The sequence below is a fragment of the Girardinichthys multiradiatus genome, chromosome 4, assembly GCF_021462225.1.
Source record: "Girardinichthys multiradiatus isolate DD_20200921_A chromosome 4, DD_fGirMul_XY1, whole genome shotgun sequence".
NCBI classification, from domain to species: Eukaryota; Metazoa; Chordata; class Actinopteri; order Cyprinodontiformes; family Goodeidae; genus Girardinichthys; species Girardinichthys multiradiatus.
In genome coordinates, this window is record NC_061797.1 from 78822 (window position 1) to 97059 (window position 18238).

The 18238-nt window shown below is 43.3% G+C and overlaps 1 protein-coding gene across 1 annotated transcript in view; it reads left to right on the forward strand.

Annotated features, from left to right (window-relative positions):
• Positions 1-18238, forward strand: part of LOC124866730 (transmembrane channel-like protein 3) — a 146244-nt gene that overhangs the window by 18581 nt on the left and 109425 nt on the right. Inside the window, exons 11-12 of the mRNA XM_047362652.1 lie at positions 3215-3362; positions 4781-4890. Coding sequence (XP_047218608.1) covers positions 3215-3362; positions 4781-4890 — 258 coding nt within the window. The remainder of the gene's footprint in view (positions 1-3214; positions 3363-4780; positions 4891-18238) is intronic.

Sequence of the window (18238 nt, forward strand, 5' to 3'; positions counted from 1 at the left end):
AGCCTGCAACCATCCAGCCATGAATGCTTTATTGGAAACCCACCAGGAATACTGCTTTGAAGTGCATGATTTGATATTTAAAAACAATTTTGCCATTACAACTCATTGGGCAGATCGTGCTGAATACAGACTTAAGCTATGCGTAGAGATGTTTGAAAAAGGAACAATATCAAGAAGGCTGTTGTGTGATGGAGTAGTGGGCAGAGGTCAGACATGGTTGGTTTGGGTTTTTAAGATTAGGAATAATGGAGCCATGTTTTTTGAGGCACATTACATACAGCCTATTTGTTTAACCATTTAGGCCAGTGGATGTCCAACATCTATTTTATGCATAGAGCTCTTTATCAGCCCAGGTGAGTTACACTTTACACTTCCTGACTTTATTTATGAAAGCTCATATCCATGCAGGGCACAGCCTGCTCGATAGGTGTTTCATGACAGACCAAGGGAGTTCCATCTTATAGCTTTGAGGTATATGATACAACTGTTTTATGAAAATGCATAATTTTATACTTGACAGTGTAAAATAAACTCTACAAGGGAATAACATTTTTGAAATATCTCCAGCCACTCTCATTAAACAGCCTTCCAACCTCAAAGGCTTAGAGCTCATCAGCAAAGATAAATCAAACTAGAACTGCAAGCAGTTATGAACGGGTTCCGAACGCTTACCAGCAAGTCCGCCCCGGCCCCACCCCTCCCAGCATGCTATATCACGCGCCCCTGCAAAAGACAGCATGTCAACACACCACATTCGGTGGTAATGATCTCAGTTTTAATATTAAGAGGTGACTGTGGCTCAGTAGGAAGAGTAGTCGTCTTGAAATCAGAATGATTCCTATAAGTAATATCAGTTTGCAGGAGGTTGCTGACTTATTATGGTTTTATCAGGGGTCATAATTTATTATAATTCAGAAGAATCAACTGTATCAAATGGAGATCAAAACCCTAATCGAAAGCTTCCAAAAAATAAGAACAATTCAGTAAAAATATACATAAGATGTGCTTTCTTAATTTTCTAAGCTACAATTTAACAAATCTACTCAATGTATAAGTACATAGGCGACTGTGGCTCAGTGGGAAGAGTAGTCTCTTGCAATGTGGGTTCGATTCTAGCTTCCTCCTGCTATATGTTGACGTGCCCCTAGGCAAGGCACTTAACCTCAAGTTGCCTACCGATCTGCGTATCGGTGTATGAATGTGTGAGCGTTAGTGAGTGCAATTGGGTGAATGTGGCTCTAGTGTAAAGCGCTTTGAGTGGTCTGTATGACTGGAAAAGCGCTATATAAGTTCAGTCCATTTACCATTATTTAAAAATCCATGTTGGATCCTAGAATTCCCCAAATGACACAAAGAGTCATAACCATATGGAGTGATATACATTGTTTATTGTGTCCATAATTTGAATGATTTCTGCATTACATGCAAGATTAGAGATCGAATGTTATATGGCAATACTCTCAAAGTAGCAACTGTGGGATTCATCATAAAATTACATGGGCCTGGTCACCAAGTTGCCTGTTACCAAGACATAACAGGCAGTATTAAGTCTGATACTTGTGTGAGAAAAAACACAAATAAAAAAACACCCATAGCCTACCTAGACGTTGAACCCACATCCTCTGGAACCAGAATCTGAGCTCTAAACCACTACATTATCAGACCACCTGTGAAGGACTGCAAAGAATTGGGTTAAAAGACAGCATGTCAACATGCCACATTTGGCGATAATAATCAGAGTTTTAATATTATTTAAAAATCCATATTTGATCATAAAATTCCATAAATAAACTCAGATGTCCATGACCTCAGACGGAACAATATGATTGTTTATTCAAGTCCCTGGATTTAGTGCTTTATCCACAAAAAACAGTTAACCATCATTTCTACACTTCTTGGGCAACTTTTAAAAATTCCTAATAAATCGGAGTGAGAATGTTGTACAGCTATCCTTTTACAATAGTCATAATGACCAGAAGTAACAAAAATCATTTCAAATCCATGATTTGTCAGATATATCTCAAAATAAGATATAAGAACACCTTTAATATGAAGAATATGCCTGAGTTTCTTCAGCCACCACACTTCAATTTTTTTGTCAAAACTAATTTATTATCGCCATTATTAATGAGCATATATCTTTATAAGTTAATTGTACACAAGTGGGCTGACCATTGACTGTCAAAATGGATCCTGGACCATCTCACTGGTCTGCCACAGTTTATGAGGAAGTAGCATGGGTGATCTTCAAGGGCCCTGTCCTGGCCACTTGTGGCAGGCTTCACACATAACACTGCCAGCTGCATTCTGCAGCAGTTCTGACTACTTTGTGGTGGGTCATGTGTAATGTGAAGCAAACCACAAGACCGGTGTGAGAATAAACACCAGAAAATGCTTTTTTAAAATGTGTGTGGAGTACCCAACCCTGTGAACCACAAGCAAAGCACTTAAGCACCAGTTATGTGGAAGCAATGGGAGGATTAGACATATAAGGAAAGGGGTATGTAGCAGAAGCGAAAATCTCTGAGATTCCTAGTGTTAAAAGACAACATGTCAACATACCACATTCGGTTGTAATGATCGGAGTATAAATATTATCATACTCAGATCATAATTATTATTAATTAGATTATATCTAAGCATAATTAATATTACTTAAAAATCCATATTTGATCATAAAATTTGCCAAATTACCTGATTTAACAATAAAATCATATCATGAATGAAATACATTGTTTATCGTGTCCCTAATTTTAAAGATTGTTTTAAAAATAATCCTTAACTATTATGTTAATGACATTAGTAATAATGACCAATTGAAAAACTCACATAAAATCAAAAAAGTCAACTTTATCAAGTTGACTAAAAAACTGGAGGAAACAACTAAAGGACACAAAAAGCTGCTCAGCAATTAGAAGTGGCTGATTGGTGTAATGCAAATAAAGACTTTTCCACTGATTATTGAAAAGGGGATATATAACTGTTCACATCCCATTTTTTATAAAATGTAAATAAAAACAGTAAAAAAAATTTATTTAAAATGTATTCTCCCATTACATTGTTTTTTTTTTCTTTTGTCTTTCTCATTTTCCATCAGAAACAAACTTCCTGGTTAAATTAATATATATATATATATATATATATATATTATTGACAACACAACTTTGATTCCACTTTGATACCCTACTCACTTCACAAAACTTTCTTTCTTCAGGGCAGTTCTCATCAGTCTGCGTATTTTAGCCAATATCCTGGTTTTGCTGTCGCTAGCTGGGAGCATCTACATCATCTATTTTGTGGTAGACCGATCTCAGAAACTGGAGCAGGAAAAACCAGAGCTGACGCTGTGGGAAAAGAATGAGGTACAGAAACATGGTATACATTATGATTTTTAGTTTTATTTGATTACCCAACATCCAATAGAGTTAGGAACCAATGGAAACTGGAGACTGAAACTGGAGACATGAAGGAGATCCAGGGGTAAACAGCTCCCAGGGAGAGTGTTTTTTGTATTTCTCTGAGCCTACCTGCTGATCTAACATATGGATGATTCCACAACTGTCCACATCTGTAAACTGTAGTCAGCCAGTCAATAACTGTCATATAATGATGTAGAGCAGGACCCAAATGCAGGGAGGAGGCAGACATGTGAAAGTAAACAGTTTTATTTCAAAAAGCTAATTCAAAAATTAGCCAATAAGGAAGTCGCCCAATTTCTCAACTTAGTCTGTGCCTGCAATGTCTGGGTGTTCATAGATTGGATAAGCCTACTGACAGGTTGAACAACACGACCAGTCCTAGTCCTAACAGCTTCAAAACCGGTGTCATGCTCATATGTTTTAGAATCGTTAGGCCTTATAGACTCTTGGATACTCTGACATCCCATACCATCACGAGGAACTGGGTCACTTAGAGGGATGTCCTTAGTTGAAGCTGAATCATCATTGGCTATATCTTCAGCCCAAATCCAACTGTGTGCCTGTATGAGAACATCCAACCTTTTCATTGCAGTCAGAACGGCCCAATTCCAATCTCTTCACCTCGAAAAAAATTCAAATTGTGCCACTTTCATATGCAGTATACCAAATCTGATATGTATTTGGTAGTTTTTAAAGCATCCGCAGTCAGAACGTTCATGTCGCATTTCATCTGACCTAGCTCCACAGAGACTTCTCTACAGAAGTAGCAACCACTGCGCCACAAAAGGCTTCTTATGATGCTGTCATAACATGTCAGCAACTTAATAATAACACAGAGAAGCCAGCATACAGTATTACTTCCATAAATAGTGTGCTGCTGTGTGACATCTACATTCTCCATCTGCACATGCAGGTTGTTTTGGGGCTGTGAAGCATTCACATTGAAGTCCGATGGCAGTCTCATTTAATTCGTAGTTTTAATGGCCAGTCAAAAAAAATTTGATTTCCGCAAAAATCATAAGTGAGCATTAAGACTTGCAGTGTGAACGTAGCCATATTTAAGCTGAAGAGTTCATTAGAAACAGGGTGCAGTTGTGAGGCTAGGCAAGTGAAGTTAAACTGAAGAAAAAAGAGAAATGGCTGATAGAATACACAAGGAACAAGGGAGCAGAATATAAATACATATGAAATACCAAAGTTAACCTGAACACAAAACCAAAGATCATGACAATGACACTTTTAAGACTTTTAGGGTTGTCTTTTTTATTGAGCTGTTGTTTTTCGTTGTTTTGTTGGATTTAGTTTTATTGTGTGTAAGGTTTTTTTTTTTTCAAATTGTCATGTTATACGTTTCCTTCCAGGTGAGTGTGGTGGTTTCCCTCATAACCATGATTGCCCCTTCTGCTTTTGAGCTAGTTGCCCAGCTGGAGATGTACCACCCAAGAACCTCTTTGCGATTCCAGTTGGCCAGGTAATAACTTAAATGACCGTTACCTGCCTAATGCATCTTTACTTAAATTTGTCATTTGAAGTTGCGAAGTCTGATAAAGCCTTTGAGTGGCTCAACAAAACAACCTCACTCCACACATAAAACACGTTTTTATCCGTTCGTTCGTTCGTTCGTTCGTCGTCTTCCGCTTATCCAGGACCGGGTCGCGGGGGCAGCAGACTCAGCAGAGACGCCCAGATGTCCCTCTCTCCAGACACCTCCTCCAGTTCCTCCAGGGGGAGCCCAAGGCGTTCCCAGGCCAGCCGAGAGACATAGTCCCTCCTGCGTGTCCTGGGCCGTCCCCTGGGCCTCCTCCCGGTGGGACGTGCCTGGAACAACTCCCGAGGAAGGTGTCCAGGAGGCATACGGTATAGATGCCCGAGCCACCTCAACTGGCTCCTCTCGATGTGGAGGAGCAGCGGCTCTACTCCGAGCCTCTCCCGGATGGCCGAGCTCCTCACCCTATCTCTAAGGGAGTGTCACCCTACGGAGGAAGCTCATTTCAGCCGCTTGTATCCGTGATCTCGTTCTTTCGGTCATGACCCAAAGTTCATGGCCATAGGTGAGGGTAGGAACGTAGACCGAACGTAGACCGAATTGAGAGCTTTGCTTTTCGGCTCAGCTCTCTCTTCACCACAATGGACCGGCACAGCGCCCCCATTACTGTGGCAGCCGCATTGATCCGTCTGTAGATCTCCCGCTCCATTCTTCACCTCACTCGTGAACAAGACCCCGAGATACTTAAACTCATCCACTTGAGGCAGGAACTCCCCTCCAACCTGAAGAGGACAAGCCACCCTTTTCCGGTCGAGTACCATGGCCTCGGACTTGGAGGAGCTGATCCTCATCCCAGCCGCTTCACATTCGGCTGCGAACCGCCACAGCGCATGCTGTAGGTCTTGGCTAGAGGGGGCCAGCAGGACCACGTCATCCACAAAAAGAAGAGACGAAATCCACTGGTCCCCAAACCAGACCCCCTCCGGCCCTTGGCTGCGTCTAGAAATCCTGTCCATAAAAGTTATGAACAGGACCGGCGACAAAGGGCAGCCCTGCCGGAGTCCAACATGCACTGGGAACAGGTTCGACTTAGTGCCGGCAATGCGGACCAAACTCCTGCTCCGCTCGTACAGGGACCGGATGGCACCTAATAAAGGGCCCCCGATTCCATACTCCTGGAGCACCCCCCACAGGGCATCACGAGGGACACAGTTGAATGCCTTCTCCAGGTCCACAAAACACATGTGAACCGGTTGGGCAAACTCCCATGAACCCTCAAGCACCCTGTAGAGGGTATAGAGCTGGTCCAGTGTTCCACGGCTGGGACAAAAACCACACTGTTCCTCCTGAAGCCGAGGTTCGACTATCGGTCGGATTCTCCTCTCCAATACCCTGGCGTAGGCCTTACTAGGGAGGCTGAGGAGTGTGATCCCCCTGTAGTTGGAACACACCCTCCAGTCCCCCTTCTTATAAAGGGGGACCACCACCCCAGTCTGCCAGTCCAGAGGCACTGTCCCCGACCGCCACGCAATGTTGAAGAGGCGTGTCAACCATGACAGCCCTACAACATCCAGAGACTTGAGGTACTCAGGGCGGATCTCATCCACCCCCGAAGCCTTGCCACCGCGGAGCTTTTTAACCACCTCGGTGACTTCAGCCTGGGTGATGAAAGAGTCCAACCCCGAGTCCCCAGCCTCTGTTTCCACCACGGAATGCGTGATGGCAGGATTGAGGAGATCCTCGAAGTACTCCTTCCACCGCCCGATAATGTTCTCAGTCGAGGTCAGCAGTCTCCCGCCCCCACTATAAACAGTGTTGGCAAAGCACTGCTTCCCCCTCCTGAGGCGCCGGACGGTTTGCCAGAATCGCTTCGAGGCCAACCGGTAGTCCTTCTCCATGGCCTCATCGAACTCTTCCCAGGCCCGAGTTTTTGCCTCTGCCACAGCCCGGGCCGCAGCACGCTTGGCCTCACGGTACCCGTCAGCCGCCTCAGGAGTCCCAAAAGCCAACCACAGCCGATAGGACTCCTTCTTCAGCTTAACAGCATCCCTTACTGCCAGTGTCCACCACCGGGTTCTGGGATTGCCGCCACGACAGGCACCGCAGACCTTACGGCCGCAGCTATGGGCAGCAGCATCGACAATAGATGCGGAGAACATGGTCCACTCGGACTCTATGTCTCCAACATCCCCCGGGATCTGGTCGAAGCTCTCCCGGAGGTGGGAGTTGAATACATCCCTGGCCGAGGGCTCCGCCAGGCGTTCCCAGCAGACCCTCACTATGCGCTTGGGCCTGCCAAGTCTGTCTGGCTTTCTCCTCCTCCAGCGGATCCAACTCACCACCAGGTGATGATCAGTGGACAGCTCAGCCCCTCTCTTCACCCGAGTGTCCAAAACATGCGGCCGAAGGTCTGATGATACGACAACAAAGTCGATCATCGACCTCCTGCCTAGGGTGTCCTGGTGCCAAGTGCACTGATGGACACCCTTATGTTTGAACATGGTGTTCGTTATGGACAATCCGTGACTAGCACAGAAGTCCAATAACAAAACACCACTCGGATTCAGATCGGGGAGGCCATTCCTCCCGATCACGCCTCTCCAGGTGTCGTTCCCCACGTGGGCGTTGAAGTCCCCCAGCAGAATAATGGAGTCCCCGGGAGGGGCACTATCCAGCACCCCCGACAGGGACGCCAAGAATGCCGGGTACTCTGCACTACCACTCGGCCCGTAGGCCGAAATGATAGTCAGAGACCTCTCCCCAACCCGAAGGCGCAGGGATACAACCCTCTCATCCACTGGGGTAAACCCCAACACGAGACGGCTGAGCTGGGGGGCAACAAGCAAACCCACACCAGCCCGCCGCCTCTCCCCGTGGGCCACTCCAGAGTAGAAGAGAGTCCAACCCCTCTCAAGGAGATGGGTTCCAGAGCCCACGCTATGCGTGGAGGTGAGCCCGACTATTTCTAGTCAATATCTCTCAACCTCCCGCACAAGCTCAGGCTCCTTCCCCCCCAGCGAGGTGACATTCCACGTCCCTAGAGCCAGCCTAAGCATCCGGGGATCGGGCCGCTGAGGTCTCCACCTTCGTCCGCCACCCAATCCTCTTTGCACCGGTCCCTCACGGTTCCCCCTGCAGGTGGTGGGCCCACTGGGGGATGGCCTCGCGTCTCTCCCAGGTCCCGCGAGGAGCAACCCGGCCACCAGGCGCTCTCCGACGAGTCCCGACCCCAGGCCTGGCTCCAGGGTGGGACTCCGGCTCCGCCGTACCGGGCGACGTCACGTGCCTCGATATTTTGTTCTTCATGAGGGGTTCTTGAACCATTCTTTGTCTGACCCATCACCTAGAGCCTGTTTGCCATGGGAGACCCTACCAGGGGCATTTAGGCCCCAGACAACATAGCCTCTAGGATCATTTGAGCACTCAAACACCTCCACCACGTTAAGATGACGGTTCAAGGAGGAGTTTTTATCCACATAATCATATTTCCACTTTACACAACATTAACCATTGTAGGGTGTTTTGCATCCAGTGCACTGATATGTGGATTAGGAAAACAAGAGACTGAAGTACTTAACTTTATTTGCCTAAATTCTGATAAACTGATGTTTATATTAACATCTTTTTCTCATTGTAATTTTTTTTTCTGTGAGAAAAGAGGGTACCAAATTAGAATGTTTATTCTTGTTACCCCTTCTATCAACAGTTTAGTTCATTTTTAATAACATGAAATATTTGTTTTCTTTGAGAATTAATGACATACTGTAAATAAATCAAATCAAAAATTAAATGTTTTGACCCAACTCAATCAGGGTTTTTTTAAATAAATCCTGCTAGAAACATTTTGTGTAATTCACACTGCTTCTGAACACAGATCTGACATCAGAAATGCTAGTGTGCTTTTCAAAGTATCCTTACCAACTTGGCTTCAAAAACTACAAAACCTTTGCCCAAGTAGTTCATTAAAGAAAGATTGTGTGATGAGTAAAGGTAGAAATCTGCTTTGAATTTCACTGTATTGATGATTATACAGGTCTTTCTCTAAATATTAGCATATTGTAATAAAGTTCATTATTTTCCATAATGTAATGATGAAAATTTAACATTCATATATTTTAGATTCATTGCACTGAAATATTTCAGGTCATTTATTGTCTTAATACGGATGATTTTGGCATACAGCTCATTAAAACCCAAAATTCCTATCTCGCAAAATTAGCATATCATTAAAAGGGTCTCTAAACGAGCTATGAACCTAATCATCTGAATCAACGAGTTAACTCTAAACACCTGCAAAAGATTCCTGAGGCCTTTAAAACTCCCAGCCTGGTTCATCACTCAAAACCCCAATCATGGGTAAGACTGCCGACCTGACTGCTGTCCAGAAGGCCACTATTGACACCCTCAAGCAAGAGGGTAAGACACAGAAAGACATTTCTGAACGAATAGGCTGTTCCCAGAGTGCTGTATCAAGGCACCTCAGTGGGAAGTCTGTGGGAAGGAAAAAGTGTGGCAGAAAACGCTGCACAACGAGAAGAGGTGACCGGACCCTGAGGAAGATTGTGTAGAAGGGCCGATTCCAGACCTTGTGGGACCTGCGGAAGCAGTGGACTGAGTCTGGAGTAGAAACATCCAGAGCCACCGTGCACAGGCGTGTGCAGGAAATGGGGTACAGGTGCCGCATTCCCCAGGTCAAGCCACTTTTGAACCAGAAACAGCAGCAGAAGCGCCTGACCTGGGCTACAGAGAAGCAGCACTGGACTGTTGCTCAGTGGTCCAAAGTACTTTTTTCGGATGAAAGCAAATTCTGCATGTCATTCAGAAATCAAGATGCCAGAGTCTGGAGGAAGACTGGGGAGAAGGAAATGCCAAAATGCCAGAAGTCCAGTGTCAAGTACCCACAGTCAGTGATGGTCTGGGGTGCCGTGTCAGCTGCTGGTGTTGGTCCACTGTGTTTTATCAAGGGCAGGGTCAATGCAGCTAGCTATCAGGAGATTTTGGAGCACTTCATGCTTCCATCTGCTGAAAAGCTTTATGGAGATGAAGATTTCATTTTTCAGCACGACCTGGCACCTGCTGACAGTGTCAAAACCACTTGTAAATGGTTTACTGACCATGGTATCACTGTGCTCAATTGGCCTGCCAACTCTCCTGACCTGAACCCCATAGAGAATCTGTGGGATATTGTGAAGAGAACGTTGAGAGACTCAAGACCCAACACTCTGGATGAGCTAAAGGCCGCTATCGAAGCATCCTGGGCCTCCATAAGACCTCAGCAGTGCCACAGGCTGATTGCCTCCATGCCACGCCGCATTGAAGCAGTCATTTCTGCCAAAGGATTCCCGACCAAGTATTGAGTGCATAACTGTACATGATTATTTGAAGGTTGACGTTTTTTGTATTAAAAACACTTTTCATTTATTGGTCGGATGAAATATGCTAATTTTGTGAGATAGGAATTTTGGGTTTTTGTGAGCTGTATGCCACAATCATCTGTATTAAGACAATAAAAGACCTGAAATATTTCAGTTAGTGTGCAATGAATCTAAAATATATGAATGTTAAATGTTCATCATTACATTATGGAAAATAATGAACTTTATCACAATATGCTAATATTTTGAGAAGGACCTGTACAATATGTTGTAAAATATGCATGTACCAAAGCCATTACCTATGTTGCCAGCAGCCACCCAGGGAGAGCTGGCCCCTCTCAGGTGCTGCTAGATCTTTAACAACTAATCCATTAATAGAAAACAAAGGTACTGACACCAGCCCATCACAATACATTCACAAAAATGTTTTTCAGTGTTTATAAACTGGTAATATTAAGGAAACTGCGAAGATAGTTAGAAAAATACATTTGTGTAGATGTACTGTTTCAAAGCATTGTGAACAAAAATCCAAAATATACCAGAGGTGAAATCAAACATTTACTAAAAAAGACCGAAGTCTCTCTTTGGCAGTGAAAAACCAAACAGGTTCTTAGCGGTGTTTTAAAAAGAGTAAAAACAGTTTAAACTTGACCTCTTAATACATTTATTGATATTATATATACAGTTTTTGCATGTTTAAATTTATGATATAATTAAAATAAAGACACACAGTTACAGATATATTGTTTTGTGTTACAGTTTTTTAAATGAATAACAACCTTAATGGAAAATGTATGGGAAATCACAAAACCTTGCTCTTATGAAATATAACAGTGTGATGATAAAGAAGCTGTGAAACATTTGGGGTTCACATAAACTTTGTGGCAATTCACCTCATTGAAAAAGTTTGGTTCAATGGTGAAACCAGTGCAGAAAGTTAGTATAGAGACTGAAATCTCAAAACACTTTAGAAAAAAAAAAATGAATTAAGGAGACACAACCAATGAGTTTGGTTCCTGCAGCGCACAATGTTATATAAAATATTTCAGATTAGTGTTCACTGTTTCCCCTATGAATGTAATGTTTTGGGCGAGGGGTGCATTGTAACTAACACAAACACTCAAAGAAGGCATGATTTGTATGTTAACTTACATAACAGCAATATAACAACTGAATGCTTTAACTGTTTTATATAAAAACTCTTAAATGACGTCTGTTGTGATCTTCGTTATTTAGAAAATAAATTTGATATAATCATTACCTTGACCATCTAGGGAGAGGCAGAAGGGAGTCATTTAAAGGGTGGGGAGCTCGTCCAATGTAATGACTGTTGTTTGAGAAACTTTTTTTTATATTACTGCAGAAATCAAAACTGGTACTGTCACCAAGAAATAAATGTATTTCCTAATAATACCACAACAGCTTTATTTTACCTTTGTTTTGGGACTGTCGCTCTTAAATGAATTCAAAAAGTATTTTTTCAGTTTAAATGGTTGTTAAATTTGGTTAGTAAGCAGCAGGAACTCATTTTCAGCCCAGAGGTTTGACAGCTCAGACAAGCCTGTTATTTTTTTTATACTTAAAAAAATTATTACTGTTTACATTCAAGTGCAAATAAGAACTTATTCTGGAATCTCGCCGCAAAAGGCGAGATTCCAGAATAAAAACTTGCCGGAGTAGCTTTGTTAAATTCCTTGAGATTTACAGTTTAAAATGGTTTTAATCTGGTTTTGGGGGGTTATAAAGTTGGAAGGATTTTTACCAGGGCTGGGACTTTAATGGATTTCTTTTATTGCAGAAAGAAAAAACTAGTTAAAGAAAAGTTACACATTTTATCACAATTTGGAACATAAGCCCATATACCATCTGAATTAGTGTTCAAGTAAGTGACATAGTGCTCTCCCTCGTGCGTTTTGCCACTAGAGGGAGCAAGCCAAAAAGTCAAGGTTAGCAGCCTACCATTTAATGACCAATTCAATTCAGTTTATTTATATAGCGCCAATTCACAACACATGTAGTCTCAATGAACTTCACAAAAGTCAGGTACATACATTCCAATTAATCCTAACCATTGAACAGTGCAGTCAGATTCAGTTATTTATTCAAATTGGATAAAACGTTTTTTCATCTAAGGAAACCCAGCAGATTACATCCAGTCAGTGACTTGCAGCATTCACTCCTCCTGGATGAGCATGTAGAGACAGTGGACAGTCACTGGCGTTGACTTTGCAGCAATCCCTCATACTGAGCATGCATGAGGAAACAGTGGAGAGGAAAAACTCCAGCAGAACCATGTTCAGTGTGAGCGGCCATCTGGCACGACCGACTTGGGGTTTTAGAGAACAGGGCAGAGACAAAAATAGAACACAGAAAAACTAATCCAGTAGTACTTTCTATAGGAAAGAAAAGTGAAACATTAATGGTTATAGCCCCTTTAGTGGCTTCATCTAGGAGAGAAAGATGGCTAAGCAGATGAACTCTGAGCCAGTTTTCAAGTCTAGAGGATGAAAGAGAGCACATACAGTTAGTCACATACAAGCTCAACCAGTAGCTATGTCTAGGAGGGACAGGGTTAAACACTGAAAGACAGGATGAAGTGTATCATCTGTATTTGGTGAGTATTAAGCTGTTGGCAGCAGCAGCTCAGCTCATGCCCCCCTCCAGGAAGGTTCCACAGCTAAACACAGAGCCAGGTCAGATGTAACTTCCAGAAAGAGAAAATAAGAGAGAGAACATAGAGTTAAAAGATTAAATAACAGCAAATAACACAAAATTGGAGAATAGTATGAGAATGTAGCAGGGAAAGTGAAAATGGTTATTATGTTTTTCAGCAGCCTAAGTCTATGGCAGCGTAACTACAGAGAAAGCTCAGGATAACCTAAGCCATTCTAACTAAAGGCTTTGTCAAAAAGGAAAGTTTTATGCCTAACCTTAATAGTAGACAGAGTGTTTGCCAAATAGACTAAAACTGGGAGCTGGTTCCACAGGAGAGGAGCCTGATAACTAAAGAATCTGCCTCCCATTCAACTTCTAGAAACTCTAGGACCCACCAGTAAACCTGCAGTCATAGAGTGAAGTGCTCTGTTAGGAATATATGGAACCATCTGATGTATGATGAAGCTAGATTATTAAGGGCTTTATATGTGAGAAGGAGAATTTTAAACTCTTATTCTGGATTTAACAGGGAGCCAATGAAGGGAAGCTAAAGTAGGATAAATATGATCTGTTTTTTCATTCTCCTCAGAACTCTCGCTGCAGCGTTTTGGATCAGCTGAAGGCTTTTACCTGCATTTTTAGGACATCCTGATGGTAAAGAATTACAATAGTCTGGCCTTGAAGTAACAAATGCATGGACTAGTTTTTCAGCGTCAGTCATGGACAGGATATTTCTAATTTTGGCAATGTTCTAGAGGTGAAAGAAGGAAATCATAGAAACTTGTTGAATATGGAATTTAAATGACATGCCCTGGTCAAAACTAACATCAAGGTTGTTTTAACTTTATTACCAGATGTCAATTTGGTGCCCACATTAATCGATTTACTAAGCAGTTTCTTTTTCAAAGATTCTGGTCCAAAGATGACAACTCCTGTCTTGTCTGAATTTAGAAGCAGAGAATTTAGTCATCCAAGTTTTTATGTCTTTTAGACATGGCTGTAGTCTATCTAACTCGTTGGGCTCATCAGGATTTATAGATAAATAAAGCTGAGTATCATCAGCATAACAGTGTGATAATGTATCCCATGCTGCCTGATACTTTTACCTTTTGGAAGCATATACACTGCTAAAAAAAATAAGGGAACACTCAAATAACATCCTAGATCTGAATGAATGAAATATTCTCATTGAATACTTTATTCTGTACAAAGTTGAATGTGTTGACAACAAAATCACACAAAAATCATCAATGGAAATCACATTTATTAACCAATGGAGGCCGGGATTTGGAGTCACACACAAAATTAAAGTGGAAAAACACACTAGAGGCTGATCCAACTTTGATGTAATGTCCTTAAAACAAGTCAACATGAGGCTCAGTATTGTGTGTGGCCTCCACGTGCCTGTATGACCTCCCTACAATGCCTGGGCATGCTCCTGATGAGACAGCGGATGGTCTACTGAGGGATCTCCTCCCAGACCTGGACTAAAGCATCCGCCAACTCCTGGACAGTCTGTGGTGCAACGTGACGTTGGTGGATGGAGCGAGACATGATGTCCCAGATGTGCTCAATTGGATTCAGGTCTGGGGAACGGGCGGCCAGTCCATAGCTTCAATGTCTTCATCTTGCAGGAACTGCACACACTCCAGCCACATGAGGTCTAGCATTGTCCTGCATTAGGAGGAACCCAGGGCCAACCGCACCAGCATATGGTCTCACAAGGGGTCTAAGGACCTCATCTCGGTACCTGATGGCAGTCACGCTACCTCTGGCGAGTACATGGAGGGCTATGCAGCCCTCCAAAGAAATGCCATCCCACCCCATTACTGACCCACTGCCAAAGCGGTCATGTTGAAGGATGTTGCAGGCAGCAGATCTCTCTCCACGGTGTCTCCAGACTCTGTCACGTCTGTCACGTGTTCAGTGTGAACCTGCTTTCATCTGTGAAGAGCACAGGGCGCCAGTGGCGAATTTGCCAATCCTGGTGTTCTCTGGCAAATGTCAAACGTCCTGCACGGTGTTGGGCTGTGAGCAAAACCCCCATTTGTGGAGATCAGGCCCTCATACCATCCTCATGGAGTCAGTTTCTAACCATATATGCAGACACATGCACATTTGTGGCCTGCTGGAGGTCATTTTGCATGGCTCTGGCAGTGCTCCTCCTGTTCCTCCTTGCACAAAGGCGGAGGTAGCGGTCCTGCTGCTGGTTTGCTGCCCTCCTACGGCCTCCTCCACGTCTCCTGGTGTACTGGCCTGTCTCCTGGTAGCGCCTCCAGGCTCTGGACACTACGCTGAAAGACACAGCAAACCTTGCCACAGCTCACATTGATGTACCATCCTGGATGAGCTGCACTACCTGAGCCGCTTGTGTGAGTTGTAGAGTCTGTCTCATGCTACCACGAGTGTGAAAGCACCACCAACATTCAAAAGTGACCAAAACATCAGCCAGAAAGCATCAGTACTGAGAAGTGGTCTGTGGTCCCCACCTGCAGAACCACTCCTTTATTGAGTGTGTCTTGCTAATCACCAAAGATATCCCCCTGTTGTCTATTCCATTTGCACAACAGCTGTGAAATTGATTGTCAATCAGTGTTGCTTCCTAAGTGGACAGTTTGATTTCACAGAAGTTTGATTTACTTGGAGTTATATTGTGTTGTTTAAGTGTTCCTTTTATTTTTTTTAGCAGTGTATATAGTAAAGAAAATTGGCCCAAGTACGGAACCCTGTGGTACTCCACAATTAACCTTGGAGTTTGAAGATGATTTATAATTTGAACAAACTATAATCTGTCAGACAAATACGATTTAAATCAGCCTAGTGCTGTTTCCCTGAAACTGTGTCTCACAGTTCACAGGAAGCCTGGATTACATGGGAGGGCGTCATTAACAGATCCTTGTCATGGTCTGATTTGTGGAAAATCCCTCAGGCAAGGTTGACCTTCCTGATTAGATTCACCTATGACACCTTACCCTGTCCTAGAAACCTCCAGCAGTGGTTCGGTGCTGAAGAGATGTGTCTTCTTTGCAGTACCAGTAATGCAACTTTGCAGCATATCTTGTCAGTCTGCAAGACAGCATTGTCCCAAGGCTGCTACAGGTGGTGACACGACCTGGTGTTGAGAAACCTGGCAGAGGTGACAGAGACATGCAGACAAGAGGATAACAACATACCTAACACTGCAGCGAGATGTCCCATTATGTTTGAAAGAGTAGAGAAAACATCCAACCCCTTCTGACCAATGAGGGTCGACCTGGGGAGGCAGCTCCAGTTCCCCAGGGAGATTGCAGAAACATCACTCTGGCCAGACCAGATCATGTCGTCAGAGTTGCGCAAATCCATCTTTATGATGGAGCTAACTGTCCTGTGTGAAAAGGGTATTGAGCCTGCCAATGAGCGGAGGTGTACTAAGTATGTAGACCTGGGGGAAGTCTGCAAGGTGGGAGGCTGAAAGGCAACCATGTACCCAGTCGAAATGGGATGCTGGGGCTTCGCTGGGTTCTCAATGGTTTGCCTCCTCAGAGACATGGGATGCACAGAAGCAGGGTGTCGGAACGTCATTAACGAACTGGCAGAGGAGGCAGAGGAGGGCAGTTTTTGGCTGTAGTTAAGGAGGAGGAATAAGATTTGGGGGCCACACCTAGGGCATTGGCACGGGGTGGCAGGGAGAGATCTCTGCCATAGCTCCACCACCAGGAGATGAACTGGGGTTAAAGGAGCAAAATATCTATGACTGGTGGTCTCAAGCTGATGACCCATTTAGTTCTAGGAAGGTGGCCAGAGGAACACATTTGCTCAAAGGCACCGATGAAGGTCTGTCAGGCAGCAATCCCCAGCAGACAGGTCGCAGTCTGTATGTTTTATTAGATATTGCACAGTTTTTACATTAATGCTATCATCAATATCACCTGACTATGCTGCAACTCTAATTTAATTAATCTGAGAAAGCCTTGTTGACAAACACACAGTATGTTCAAATGTAGATTTAATTTATCATGGGTTTTCTCCTTTACTATACAGCCTGATTGTTATTCCTGACTGATTCTTATTGCCTGTAGTCTGGTAACTTTTTCTATGGTTTTAATGATATATGAACCTGTGTGCTTTGCCTTTTGCTGTGTTGCTGACGCACCCAAATTTTTCCACAATAAAGGATTTTCTGTTCTATACTCTTCTGTATTAAATACACCTAAGTAATGGCAATGTATTTTACATAGCATCTAATTGTAGTTGTGTTCTGTAGCATAACAATTAATGTGGCAGCCAAGTGGCCCGGGTATGCATCACACACAGTGCTAGGGTTGTCTACATATACACACACGCACACACACACACACACACACACACACACACACACATATATATATATATATATATATATATATATATATATATATATATATATATATATATATATATATATATATATATATACAGGTCCTTCTCAAAATATTAGCATATTGTGATAAAGTTAATTTTTTCCATAATGTCATGATGAAAATTTAACATTCATATATTTTAGATTCATTGCACACTAACTGAAATATTTCAGGTCTTTTATTGTCTTAATACGGATGATTTTGGCATACAGCTCATGAAAACCCAAAATTCCTTTCTCACAAAATTAGCATATTTCATCCGACCAATAAAAGAAAAGTGTTTTTAATACAAAAAACGTCAACCTTCAAATAATCATGTACAGTTATGCACTCAATACTTGGTCGGGAATCCTTTGGCAGAAATGACTGCTTCAATGCGGCGTGGCATGGAGGCAATCAGCCTGTGGCACTGCTGAGGTCTTATGGAGGCCCAGGATGCTTCGATAGCGGCCTTTAGCTCATCCAGAGTGTTGGGTCTTGAGTCTCTCAATGTTCTCTTCACAATATCCCACAGATTCTCTATGGGGTTCAGGTCAGGAGAGTTGGCAGGCCAATTGAGCACAGTGATACCATGGTCAGTAAACCATTTACCAGTGGTTTTGGCACTGTGAGCAGGTGCCAGGCCGTGCTGAAAAATGAAATCTTCATCTCCATAAAGCGTTTCAGCAGATGGAAGCATGAAGTGCTCCAAAATCTCCTGATAGCTAGCTGCATTGACCCTGCCCTTGATAAAACACAGTGGACCAACACCAGCAGCTGACACGGCACCCCAGACCATCACTGACTGTGGGTACTTGACACTGGACTTGTGGCATTTTGGCATTTCCTTCTCCCCAGTCTTCCTCCAGACTCTGGCATCTTGATTTCCGAATGACATGCAGAATTTGCTTTCATCCGAAAAAAGTACTTTGGACCACTGAGCAA